General features: G+C 44.5%; 1 protein-coding gene across 1 annotated transcript in view; it reads left to right on the plus strand.

Annotated features, from left to right (window-relative positions):
* ADAM28 (ADAM metallopeptidase domain 28) overlaps positions 1-14,001 on the plus strand; it is a 71,606-nt gene that overhangs the window by 16,480 nt on the left and 41,125 nt on the right. Inside the window, exons 3-4 of the mRNA XM_081843282.1 lie at positions 1,715-1,791; positions 6,379-6,457. Coding sequence (XP_081699408.1) covers positions 1,715-1,791; positions 6,379-6,457 — 156 coding nt within the window. The remainder of the gene's footprint in view (positions 1-1,714; positions 1,792-6,378; positions 6,458-14,001) is intronic.

The raw sequence follows: 14,001 nt of genomic DNA on the forward strand, positions 1-14,001 counted from the left end.
TGACCATGGGATCTCACCCAGTAGCTCCTAAAGCTTTTTGAAATCAGTCTTCTTAATGTCTAGAGGGCATCTCTCAGCTTTCACTTGCCTCTGTGTCATGAAACTCAAAAGGACAAGATCATTTCCTCCCAATATTCCCAGTACTTCCACTTTGTCAATCAAGATAGATGATCCCCTTGTTGCTTCTTCTGCTTTCTGGGAAACGAAGCAACCGAGGCAAGGCAACGTAATAGCATCCTTCTCCAAGCGGCAGACTGCATTCCGCCTTCCCTCCCCCCATTTAATTTTCATTTAACCAATCTATGGATTATGTGGTAAGGGACAAAGTCCAACATAAAATCACATGTTGCTCAAGTGTGGATGCACTGAAGTGCACCGTGGGGTGGTTTTGTGGTTTTCTACATGTTTAGTGCCGTCTATCTCCACCCCTACATCCTTTTTCTCAGCACCTGACCACAATCTGGTCATTTTGTTTCCATCAGCGCAAAGGAAATGATGCAGTGTCCATTTCCACTGGTTGCTGCTGAAGGCATGTTTACAGTATTTTATTTTTTTTTAGAACAGCTGCTTTGTGCAGGGCTGCTCTTGTGCAAAACAGGGGCATTGAGAATAGAAGTAAAATTGGCCTTTGCAGGTACAGGAGGGAGGGAGGGAGGGGGGGAGGAAGACACTTTCTCCAAACACCTCTCCAACAGATAGTTATTCCCATCCAGACTTGACCATGAGTGCTGGTGTGGGAAACATGCGGCTTATGTTACTCTCCAGTGCACACCACAGCTTCCAGTGTTGGGGGAAGATAGTGTAGAGATCAGAGGCCCTGATGCCTCTGGCTGGCTGGCCAGGGCCAGGAGGTGGGGTGAAGCAGTCATGACAGATCTTGCTGGAAACCCCACTGGTAACGGGATGCCCATGTGGGCAGCAACTCGTTGGCTCTCCAGTGGTGGGGCAGGGGCACCTTCCCATTTCACCACCTCTGTTTGTGGCCACAGAGCTAGCAGCCTGAAGAATGCCTTTGCTAGGCATTCTTCAGGCTGCTAGCTCTGTAGCCATTGGGCTCAAACAAGACACACAATTTTAAACTGTTTTTTTTTGAGAATCTGGTAAATCAAACAACATATATTTCATATTCACTCCCCCCTCCCCAAAACATAACCCACCCTCCCCTCCCCTCCCCAGACTGCCCTCAGCTCCTCTCTCTGGTTTATCAACATATGTTATTTTCTGCATGTTACAAAACTGTACAGATCCTTAATTTAACTATCCAAATGTTATCAATAAAAAGTTTGTGAATGTTTATTCATATATATATATATATATATATATATATATATATATATGCCATTTTGCTCATTGTGACACATGCTTGAAACTCTGGGTATGGTCCATGTTCGCTACTGCACTAATCCAGAGACAAAAGCTTTTTTTTAAAAAAAAACGATGTCTGTACAAATGTGCACAATGGGCTTCAGGTTTATAGGTTGGGGAAGTTGCAATTGAGGTGGTAATTAGTAGTAATTGAAATTGTACCTTCCTGGATCTGAGGCCTTACTGTGGCCTTCAAGACGCAAATGAGTGACTTGGGATGAGGTCTTTAATTCAGCAGTATTTATTAGCAGTTGTTGTGATGCTATAGCAGTTTTCCTTTGTTTGCCTGTCCCCCGCAAAACCCCCCACCTCTAATCAACAGCTGTTCATCCACACTTTTCAAATGCAGGCCAAGTATGAAGATGCCGCAGACTATGAAATGAGAGTGAATGGAGAGAAGGTGGTCCTTCACCTTGAAAGGAACAAGTAAGTTAGAATAAGGTTACCAGACGTCCCCGGATTTACAAATCAGTCCCCATACAAAATCCATTGAAGCTGAAAAGTGTCCCCGAATTCATTGAAAAGAATCTGGTAAGCTTAAGTTAGAACTGCAGTTTTCTTAACATATTCAAGGTGACAACATGGCAGAAAATAATGGCAGTTATAAGGAACACATTCCTGTGGCGATATTCTTTCCCCACAATTATTATGGGTTAAGTTAGACATTGGAAGAGATATGGAAATGCTTCTATAAGATACATAGAACCAGTGCCACTTCCGGTCTCTGTTCTTTCTTTCTTTCTTTCTTTCTTTCTTTCTTTCTTTCTTTCACAACATATAGCAGCAACATGGAGGGGTAAATGTGTTCCCATATGACACAAAGCACATGCAAATTTTATGCAACAATGTGCTTTCTTTTGTGAAACACTGACCAATTTCCAGTGGAAGTCACCACTTGCTGGTTGCTGAAATTCTTGCAAAGAACACCGTCCAGATTGCGCCCCCCTAGCCCTGGCTGGACAAATTAGCTCTTCTTTCCGCCTCTCCTCCAACATCCACTCCACCCATTCAATTCACCCTCTATTAAAAACCATTATTATGAGGTAATAATCGATATTTTCCTGCCAACCTAGCAGTTCGAAAGCACGTCAAAGTTCAAGTAGATAAATAGGTACCACTCCGGCGGGAAGGTAAACGGCGTTTCCGTGCGCTTCTCTGGTTCGCGGCTTAGTTATGCTGGCCACAGGACCCGGAAAAACTGTCTGCAGACAAACGCCGGCTCCCTCGACCAATAAAGCGAGACGAGTGCCACAACCCCAGAGTCGTCCGCAACTGAACCTAACGATCAGGGGTCCCTTTACCTTTAATAATCAATATTTATATTTATGGACATATTTTTAAGCTGATTTTGCGCCCTCCCCCCCATCGCCTGTGCCCCTCACCACCCCCTAGCTACGGCCCTGCCCACCAGCCAGGACCACAATGCTCAGCAGTGCATTTGCACCACACCTCCCCCCATCTCAACGCTCCCTCTCTCTTTCCTGGTAAACATACCTGTAAGTGACCCAGCTGCTGGGAAGTTAGGTAAGCAGCCCCACTGCCCCAGGCCATGCATTCCTGGCAGTGGTAGCTGTTGCCCATTGGGACTGGTAGAGCAGAAGGCAGAGCAGCTAACAACAGGTGGAGCCAGAGTGAATGACAGGCAGAATCAACTAATTCTGGGTTTGCTCCCATCCTCCTTCCTGTTGTATTCTACAAGGGCAACCCTGTGACAAAGGAGGAAGGTGACAGCCAGGGCCACCCCATGAACTGGCTGTAAATGAGGAGTTTGGCAAGTGAGAGCTTGGTGGGACAGCGCCCCATTTGCTTTACTGGGCCAGCCTGCAGTGATGTCTGGAAACAGTTAAACAAAACATGCCCCCAAAGAAGTATTCTGAAACAAGACTACCCCAAAATAAAAATTTCCAAACTCCTGGAGTTTCTTCCGCACCACTCCCTTACTAGTGGTGTGTTCCCAAGTTTTGTGGTCTTTTTCTAATTATGCCTTAAGATCCCAAGATTTCTTCTTGCTTTATGCATTTAAAATATAGATGGATCATGGGGATTCCACTTTATATATATATATATATAAAGGTAGACTGTGCTAGTCTCCCTAGAGCTCAGGACCATCCAATGGAGCCAAATGGTGGAGGATTCAGGACTAAGTGCTTATTCACACAGTGCTCAACAGTCGAACTCACAGCTGCAAAATGTACTGATGCCAGCCACCTTGGACAGTTTTAAAAGGACTAGATAGGCTTTTGGTCTGCTTGAGCTGACAGCCTCTTATTTTTAAAAAATCCTTTTTGCTTTTAAGTTGTTTTTAACTTTTTAGGATTTTATTGTTTTGTTTTTCAGTTGTAAACCACTGTGATGTATCTTTATGTCACAGTGGTATATAATTTTTTTAAATAAAAATAAAAATGCTTTTGACTGAGTTCCAACACACAAACGCCCTCTACCTCACTCAGCGTGGCCAGGATTTAAAACTGCACATGTGGCCTTGTTATGCATGCATTGTAGGCCAAACCCATGCTGCATGCATGCCATTGCAGACCTAGACCTTGATGCCTTCAGGAGCTCAGGAGCTTCAGCTGCATAACAAAAGACAGGAAGGATTCTAAAGCGCTCCAATGGTATTTGCTGGTAGGGGCAGGCAGCCAATCCCTGCTGTGATAGGGCCAATGTTGTGATTCGCTAGTCGCAGCATAAGGCAACCTATCACAGGCGGCGCAGGGGGTGTGTTGCCTGGGCTGGCTTAAGGTGTCTGTATACTGGGCTGAGTGCCCCTGTTTGTCATTCCTGTTCCTGCTGCTTCAATAAATCCTTTTGAGCTGAACCCAGGGCTCGGGTCATGCTTGAACCCACCTACAATTCAGCCTCGTCTATAGAAACCCTAGCAATTTGCATATTGTTTTCTAAGAGCCTTTTAAAAATGTTAACCCTGCATCCGAGTTGATATATTATACAGGCAAGGCATAAGAGGAAATGGCCAAGAAATATTCCTGATATTTTTCTTTTAAACTGATCCATTGGTAGCATAGCGTTTTAGTCTTGTTAAGGGTGAGGAGTGCTCAGCTTGAACTATAGATCAAGATTATTAATAAAGATAAACTTCAATAGAATTGCCACTTGGCCAGTTTCTGCATAATAACTAACCAGCTCAACAGGTTTGTCTCTGTCTCTCCTCCTCCCTGCTACTGGCCTGGCCTGGGATGGGTTTTCTTTTTAAAAGCTTGTTTCAGTACTGGACAGTAGGCATGCATTAAAATGAAATTATTTCCCACCTGCACTAATGACCTGTGGTAACAGCCTGATTTGCTCTGCTAAAGAGGAACCACCTGCAATCAGTTTTTCCACTACATATAACTGATAAATGTTAGGAGTGTGCACAGGCCCCGAGATTTGCTTTGCATTTGTGCATTTTAAAAAATTCCAGTTGATTTCTGAGTCTCTCTTTGTACTTCCTCGATTTGCATTTCACATCCTGTGTAAAACAAAGCTCTCTACTTCTCCCATTTATTATACAGTAGCACCTCAGCTTACCTTACCCTCAGGTAACGTAAACTTCAGGTTGCCAAAGCGGCAACCCCGGAAGTGTTTCACTGCGCATGCATGCCTAGAAGTGCTCTACCGTGCTGCGCGCATGTGCAGAAGCAGTCCGCCACCACATGCACAGAAGCAAACCCTCCAGTTGCGGAAACTTCAGGATCCGACCAGAGCTCTGGAACGGATCCCGTCCGCAACCAGAGGTACCACTGTAATGGGGAATAAAATAACAGCTCTTTCCCCTTGAAGCCAAAATGGATTAAATCTAGGAGGCAGAGTACCTCCAGAGTGGATTAAGTTTGCCAAATTGTAGACAAATAGGTCCAGACTTTTTGTGGAAATACAGTGGTTCCTTGGTTTTCAGCATCTCGGAAGTCGAATGTATCAGTTTTTGAATATCGAAAACCTGGAAGTAAAAGCTTCCGTTTTCAAATACACCTCTGAAGTTGAACGGCTTATGCTGAGTGTTTCTCAATTTTCTCAATTAAATTTGCAGACTGCCCTTCGTGCCTCGGTTTTCAAACGTTTTGGAAGTCGAACGGTCTTCTGGAATGGATTACGTTTGATAACCGAGGTACCATTGTGAAAGGAAATTCACTTTTCTCTTTGCTGAGGCTAAGAGGTCTGGGACTAGTTAGTGCCTGGGAACAACATGAACACCACCTTGGGTTCCATGATGGATGGAAGATGCACACACACACACACACACACACACACACACTTTTTCTCTTCCTATGATAGGCTCATCTCCACCGTGTTGCGTGTGAGCACTTATGTGCCTTCACAGGTATTCCTTGGCAGTAGGCAGAGCCAGTGAAACTGGTCCTACCTGCACTATACATTTAAAGCAGTATCATGTCACTTGAAACAGTCGTGGTCCCCCCACTGTAGTTTGTTAAGACAGCTGATAGTTGTTAGGAGGCCCCTATTCCCTTCACTGAGTTCTCTGGGAAGAGGGATTGAATATTAAAGCATTCTGGGAATTGTAGTTCTGTGGGGGGTAGTAAGGGTTTCTTAACAACTCTCAGCACCCTTAACAAGCTATACTTCCTGGTATTCTTTGTGGCAAGCCATGGCTGTTTAAAGGTGCATGATACTACAACTTAATTAAATGCACAGTGCAGGTGGGACCTAGATTGTGACGTGTTCTTGGTTGTGGGGTGTGTGTGTGTGTGTGTGGTGTCAACAACTGTTCCTTCAGTTTGCAAATTTGCCCATGACCGCCCCCTCCCCACTTGGCAGCCCCTTAATCAAAGGAATCAAGATTTGTGTGCTTTGTAAACACTGTTGATCCCCTTTCCTTTTGTTTAAAATATGTACCGTGGAGAAGCTTAAGTGCCTCCCCTCCCCTTTGATATCCTACTCTGAATCTAAAAATAGACATACAATGCCATTGGGGAAATATAATTGTAGGCTTATTATGCAATTATCTCTGGCCCAACTTAATTTTCATCTTGAATAACAAACCCATTGTATTCTTTGCAGGGATCTTCTTTCCAAAGACTACACTGAGACCCATTACTCCCCTGATGGCAGAGAAATTACAACAAGCCCAGATGTTGAGGTAAAGGCCAGAGCATCTCGTTGTAAATGTCATGAGAAGGGTGGGCTGGGGTGCATGGCTATAAGTGAGGCTCTCAAAGAAAGGTGGCGTGCAAATGCATGAGGATCCACTGAGTCTAGACCAGGGATGGATGGATCAGTCTTTTTCTGGTCCATCTCATTTTTGCACCTCATTTTCATCACTCTCCCACTCCCTCCCAGTCTGCCCAGCAGCCCTGCTAGTGGGAGGGCACATACACAGCACCACCCCTCTCAGCTGGTTGCTCCTTTGACAGATGCTGTTTTTATGTCCTCACTTGACACTACTGCTGAGTGGATGCAGCTGACCATTCATTTTTGTCATATTTCTGCATTTGATGTACGCTGCAGTTCTCTTTTATCACTTGGCACGATGAGAAAGGCCAAAGATGTTATCGTGGTGCACCCGATGTGTGGTGGAATTCTCCTTACATGTAACTTCTGTGTGCCATTGTTTGATTGATTGATTGTATATCTGAGCAAGCATAAACACAGATATACCTGTAGATCTCAGGGTGGTTCACAACCTAAAATGTTGCATGTAATTTGTGTTTTGTGGCTAGTGCTTTATTGATGGCTGTGGGGGGTGTGCTCATTGTTCCCCTGTGGGTGCCAGTGAACATTTGAAAGCATCTCTCGCGGGTGATGCAGCATATCTGTTTTCTGTTGCTACCTGTTCAGGGTAGGACTGAACCAATAGGTTAAAATTACAAGAAAGGGGATTTCAGCTAGACCAAGCATGTCGAAAGTCAGTTTCGGTGGCCTAATCCAGCCCTCCGGTCAGTTTAATCCATCTCCTGTGGCAGTTTATTTCCTGGGGTAAAATCTTTAAAAAACTCAACAACTCCAACCCTAAAAAAAGCCCAACAACTTCAATCCTAAAAAAGGTCAATAACTTTGGTTGGCCCTTTGGTCGGCCCCCACGGCCCTTCACTTCATCAAATCTGGCCCTCTTTGAAAAAAGTTTGGACAGCACTAAGCTAGACATTAGGAAGGACTTCCTGATGGCATGAGCATTTTACAGTGGAACAGATTGCCTTGGAAAATGATGGACTCCCTGGTTTTTTTAGTTGGCAGATAGATGGCTATTGTAGCAGTGGATTTCCTGTATTATCAGTGGGTTGAACTAGATGAGCTCTGAGCCCCCTTTGAACTCTGTGATTCTGTGCTTTGAAATGGTATCAGTGTGTGGGCGAATGGCATGTCTGAGGGTTCATTCTGCAGATCTTGTTGTGTAGCCGTATTGTTGACCTCCAGGAAGGCAAGTTTGGTGGGAAGAACGGCTTGTAACCTGAACAGAATGTCCCACAGTCCCTCCACTTTGATTGCCTGCCCTTCCCCAGAACTTGTTAGTTTCTCTCAGAGACGGTTTGCAGTCAGCTGTGCTCTCAGTGGACTGATCTTCTCTTCTTCCAAATAGCTATGGAGTTATGAGCTGTAACAGCACATTTGCTTGAAAGTCAGTGTAACCAACATCTTTTATCATTTGCCTGCTGTCTGTGATGTTTCTGTTTGTTATCAACATTAGATTTAGAACAGTTTTGACCCAGCTCTGTTTGAGGGCAGGTATTGGCACACAATATCTTACTCATAATCAGCACTGTATTTGGTACTGCTTAATTTTAATTTCTGTGAGAAAACATTTTTAATCTTCTTTGATGTGAACTGTGGGTACATGCCAGCTTGTGTTTGTCTTTTAAAATCCACATTGCAGAAGCTCAATAAAAATGCCTTGATGTGCATCTGCATGAAATTGCTGAGTCAATAACAGTACAATCCTAGGCATGTCTATTCAGAAATAAGCACCACTGACTTTAATGGGGTTTACTTCCAGGTAAGTATGTAGAGGGTGGCAGCACCATTCAATTTACTACAAAGGTCTTGCAATGCAACAAAGAAGGCATTTGCACACCAGAAGCTGAACCCAAAGACCTTGAATTTGCACTGCCTCTCATTGTCTTTCCAATCCCTCCCTTCTCCCTCATAAGTACCCTTTGGCTCACACATAATGCTAAGCCATGGTTTGTTAAAGTATGGTTTAATAGACCATGAATTAGTGTTAAGTGAGACTTCTGCTGGCTGGCTTAACCATGGTTTGTTTACTGCCAAGAAACCTGAAGTGTTTGTTGTTGACTTACAAACCTTGGGTTCTAGTCAATTAACTTTTATTCAGAGCAGACCTATTGAAATTAATACTCATTCCAAACTTTGGTACATTGATGTAAATGCACCTACTCTGAGTCAATGTTAGTGGCATACAACCATTTGATTTAACTGTGTCACATGTGAAATCAGCGCCTTTCTTTAATCATGGTTTGGATGGTCACCAAGCTGCAAAGCAAAAGTCATTTTTTAAAAAATCTGGACTCAGCTAGATTGGTGAAGAAAAAGTGTTTTATATGTGTTTTATATGTGATATAACACTGCAACACCAGATGGCGCTGTGGAGTCCTGTCTTTCCCTACCAGATTTCCCTGTATGAGTTTACAGTGCGTTTAACTCAATCGCTTCTTTGACGTGTCTAGATCCAGCCTCTGTGGGACAACTCATAGTTAACACATAGTTTGTTAAATAAACCATGGCTTAATGGTATGTGCAAACTAGGTCAGTATAGGTTTCTTCTGGCTGAGATCTCCTTCAAGTGTAAATTTTACTACTGTTTTTCTCTGGGGGAAAAGATCCCATTTCTGAAAATGTGTACAGTGGTACCTCGGGTTAAGAACTTAATTTGTTCCGGAGATCCGTTCTTAACCTGAAACTGTTCTTAACCTGAGGTACCACTTTAGCTAATGGGGCCTCCTGCTGCTGCAGCGCCGCTGGAGCACGATTTCTGTTCTCATCCTGAAGCAAAGTTCTTAACCTGAGGTACTGTTTCTGGGTTAGTGGAGTCTGTAACCTGAAGCGGCTGTAACCTGAGAAATGACTGTATTTCTGGGTTAGCGGAGTCTGTAACCTGAACATCTGTAACCTGAAGCGTCTGTAACCCGAGGTACCACTGTATGTTGTGGGCTTCATGTCCTGCCTTCTTATGTTCCTATTGCCTCTAAGAAGTCCTGCTTGTGAACTTCCCAGAGGACTCTGGACTAGATGGATCTTTAGTTTGATCCAGGAAGGCTCTTCTTATTTTCTTATGTTTGATTTCAGAAGGTGCCACCGCTGAGCAAACATAAACACAGATTTACAATTCACACCACAAATGGATTAGAGATTAGTGCGCACTAAGTATAGGTCTGACTACAACAGAGTTATTGCCTCAAATGTTTGCCTTCAAGTAGAACTAGCTGAGAGCTGTTCTAAGCCATTGATGGAGTGAACATATGTATGTAACAGGAGGAAACACAGGAAGCACATGGCCGCAGACAAATGATCTGAAAGTACACAATGGAACAACCTTGCTGAAACTAAGTAGCTTTGGATCTTTCTAAGACCTGCATGAGAGAGTGCCTAGAAATGCTCTGTATGCAGAGTTAGCCCTAAAATGATCCATACTGAGCCACAAGACTGTGACTAACTTTCCAATGTTTGGCTTCATTGGATGGTTCTGGTATTACGAGAGACGGAGGGGAATGTCTCCTGCACACCAAACATAATCTTGTACACCTCTATCACCTCCCACACTTGCTCACCTTTCCCCCATAAATGAAGCCCTCGCCAACTCATATGGTTATTTTCCCATTCCCTATCAAATTACTCTAATTTGTGTAACTATCTGGAACAAACCTTTTCTCATAAAAGAAATATTTGTCCTGCTCAGAGGTTGATGGGTATCACCTGAACCTTCTAGAATTCCCAGAGAAAAAAGGCATGGAGCTGCTTGAGTCACATGCGTTAAGAAAATGGAGATATTCATTTCCAAAGGTTATACCTCAGTAAGCATCCCTCACAGCAGATGTTTTACAGGTTATTCCAGATGCTTTCCTTGGACCATGATAATGAGTTACTCAGTTATAGGCACAAAAGCAGTCACTGTGTCAAGTTCCCTGAGAATAAATAACTAACTGCATGTTCTAGCAGTTCCTGTTTCTAGCATGTGAAACTGGTTGTTTTCAGCCTTGTGTTCACTGTCATGTTTCCTACAATGAATAACTCTAATAATACACTAAAAAGTTGTTGTTTTTAATATAAACTATTATATGGTCAAAATGAAACCAGATTTTATTTAACTGCATTTAGGGTATAATCCTGTGCCTCCTGGGAAGGCATTTCAGCAGCCATAGGATAGAGCAGATCTCCCTCACCTAGGGTTGGGGGAGAAATCCAATTCAATTTCCAATTAAAAGTGAATCTACTTATTTTTATTTAATTTTATTTATTAAATTTATATACTGCCCTTCATCCAAAGATCTTGGAGGGTTCAAAAGATAAAAATACAAAAATAAAAGGACAAATAAATAGTTAGAATAAAAACAAAACAATACCAACACATTTTAGAATATTAATCAGCCAAAGGCCTGGTCGACAGGGGCGTACAAAGGAGTGTGTGGTGGGGGCGGTTCGCCCTGGGTGTCAGCCCAGAGGGGGGTGACAAAATCCTCCCTGGGCTGATCGCACTGCCACGCCGCCATTGCCCGCCCCACTGGGAGGATCATGCCACTGCGCTGCAATACCCCTTGGGCGTATTGCCCCACCCCATGGGTGGGTCGCCATGCTCCGCTGCTCTGGGTGCAGGGAGCAGCTAGCTCCGCCACTACTGGCTGAAAAAGAATGTTTTTACCTGGTGCCTAAAGATGCATACCATCCATTGCCGGGGGGGGGGCAGCGGGGCATCTGTGCACTCTTTCTGTCCCCCCCCCATCCGCATGGTCTTTCTCCCACCCCACCCTGCACAAGCTGTATGCTCTGTTTGCCACCACCCCAACTCCTGATCCATATGCTCTTTCTCCAACTACCGGACCCAATCCGCACATTCTTCCCGCTGCTGAATCTTTGTGCCACAACGGCCTCCTCTCACCACAGCCTTACCTTAGCCGGCTCTTTCTCCTCCGCCACTGCTGCCATAGCTAGGTCTTGGCCTTCTTGTGGCCTGCTTGGCTTCTCTGCAGCCACCAGAAGAGGTGCACCTGAACCTCGAAGTGGTCTTCCAAATGTGCTGCACCCACTTCTGAGAATATGGCGGCAGCGGAGCTCAGCCACAACAGCAGTGGTGGTTGCCCCAACCACTCTGGAGGAGGAGGTGGTGGTGAGGCAGCAAAAGCAGGATACCAGGGTGGCTTTTGTGAATTTGTGATGTTCCACTTAATTCAGGGCACTTGAGTGATGAGAAGATGTATAATGAAGGAGCCAGACAAAACTTCCTGGGGAGAGCATTCCACAAATGGGGAGCCACTGGAGGAAAGGCCCATTTTCATGTTGTCCCCCTCCAGAACTCGTGTGAAGGAGGTACACACAGAAGGACCTCAGAGGACAGCGGCTGGCTTATATGGGTAGAGGTGGTCCTTGAGGTATTGCAGACCTCAGCCATTTCCAAAACAATATGCATGCCAAAACACAGCTATCCGTTGCAGTTTGCACTTATTGGAATTTTGCAATGCAGCTCTCTAGCCAAATAATAATAATAATAATAATAATAATAATAATTAAAAAATAATAATTTTATTTATACCCTGCCCTCCCCAGCCGAGGCCGGGCTCAGGGCGGCTAACAACCAATAATAAAAACGAGTTGAATGAATACAACTTAAAAACAAGATTAAAATACAACATTAAAACATTAAAACAGTTAAAATGCAGCCTCATTACAGGAGGAGAAAGGAAAAAGAAAGAGGGGGAGGGAATCAAATTGACTCCAAGCCAAAGGCCAGGCGGAACAACTCTGTCTTACAGGCCCTGCGGAAAGAAATCAGATTCTGCAGGGCCCTGGTCTCATGAGGCAGAGCGTTCCACCAGATTGGGGCCAGTATTGAAAAGGCCCTGCCTCTGGTTGAGGCTAATTTGACTTCCTTAGGGCCCAGGACCTTTAGGGTGTTGCTATTTATGGACCTTAAGGTCCTCTGTGGGGCATACCGGGAGAGGTGGTCCCGTAGGTATGAGGATCCTAGGCCGTGATACAGTAGTACCTTGGTTTAAGAACAGCCCTGTTTACGAACTGTTCGGTTTATGAACTCCGCAAAACTGGAAGTAGTGTCCCGGTTTGCAAACTTTACCTTGGTCTAAGAACGGAAGCCGAACGGTGGAAGGGCACCAGCGGCAGGAGGCCTTATTAGGGAAAGCGCGCCTCGGTTTAAGAACAGTTTCGTTTTCAGAAAGGACTTCTGGAACGAATTAAGTTCGCAAACCAAGGTACCACTGTAATGTGTACAAAACCTACACTGGCTCCCATTACATTTCCGAGCACAATGCAGAGTGTTGGTGCTGACCTTTTAAAGCCCTAGATGGCCTCAGCTCAGTATACCTGAAGGAGCATCTCCACAGGATTTCTTTCCCTGGCAACACCTACAACAAGGAATGAATACATCACCCTGGAGCTGGCATTAATACTTAAGAACATACATACATTATTTTATTTGTTTGCTGCTTTTCCACAGTCCAAACCAGTCTCAAGGCAGCTTACAACATGAAAAAAATATGTAATTGCAAACATAACAAAAATAGTCATAAACAATAAAAAAAATCAAAAAATACAAAGTGAAACAATTTCCACATAAATCATAATTGAAAATAAAAATACAAAATATCTAAAATAAATGCAAGACATCTAAAATAAAGTTACAAAAATAATAATAACAGCAACTACTCTCCCAAACACCCCTCCCCTTAAAAAATATCCCAGCTCAACATAAGGAGAGCTATGCTGGATGAGGCCAAGGTCATCCATGTGGGCTGGCACACCCATGAGGCAGTGTAAAGCTGCTGCCTTGGGTGGCGGAAGCCCCTTTGGTGGTGCCCCTATGGGCGCTGTGCATATACTGCCGCCTCTAAGGTAAAGATAAAGGACCCCTGGATGGTTAAGTCCAGTCAAAGGTCCCTAAGCAGTGTGGCACTCATCTCGCTTTCAGGCCAAGGGAGTCGACGTTTGTCCACAGACAGCTTTCTATTTCATGTGGCCAGCATGACTCAACCACTTCTGGAGCAACGGAACACTGTGACGGAACCCAGAGCGCACAGAAATACCATTTACCTTCCCGCCACAGCGGTACCTATTTATCTACTTGCACTGCCATGCTTTTGAACTACAGTCAAACCTTGGTTGTCAAATGTAATCCATTCCGGAAGACCATTCGACGTCTGAAACTTTTGGCAACTGAGGCGCAGCTTCCGATTGGTTGCAAGAGCTTCTTGCACTCAAGCGGAAGCCACGTTGGACATTCGAGTTCTGAGGAACGTTCGAAAACCAGAACACTTACTTCCAGGTTTTGGGAGCCGAAACATTCGAGAACGGAGCCATTTGGGAACCAAGGTTTGATTGCGTTAGGTTGCCACCCTTGCCACTGGCATAGAACTAGTGCTGGCGTTGGGGCTAGAACCTGCCAGTGTTGCTGCTTTGCAACCAAGTAAGGGATGCTTTCGTGGGGGTGGGGTGGCACTTCCC

This window comes from Podarcis erhardii (genome assembly GCF_964252035.2).
Source record: "Podarcis erhardii genome assembly, chromosome: 16".
Lineage (NCBI taxonomy): Eukaryota > Metazoa > Chordata > Lepidosauria > Squamata > Lacertidae > Podarcis > Podarcis erhardii.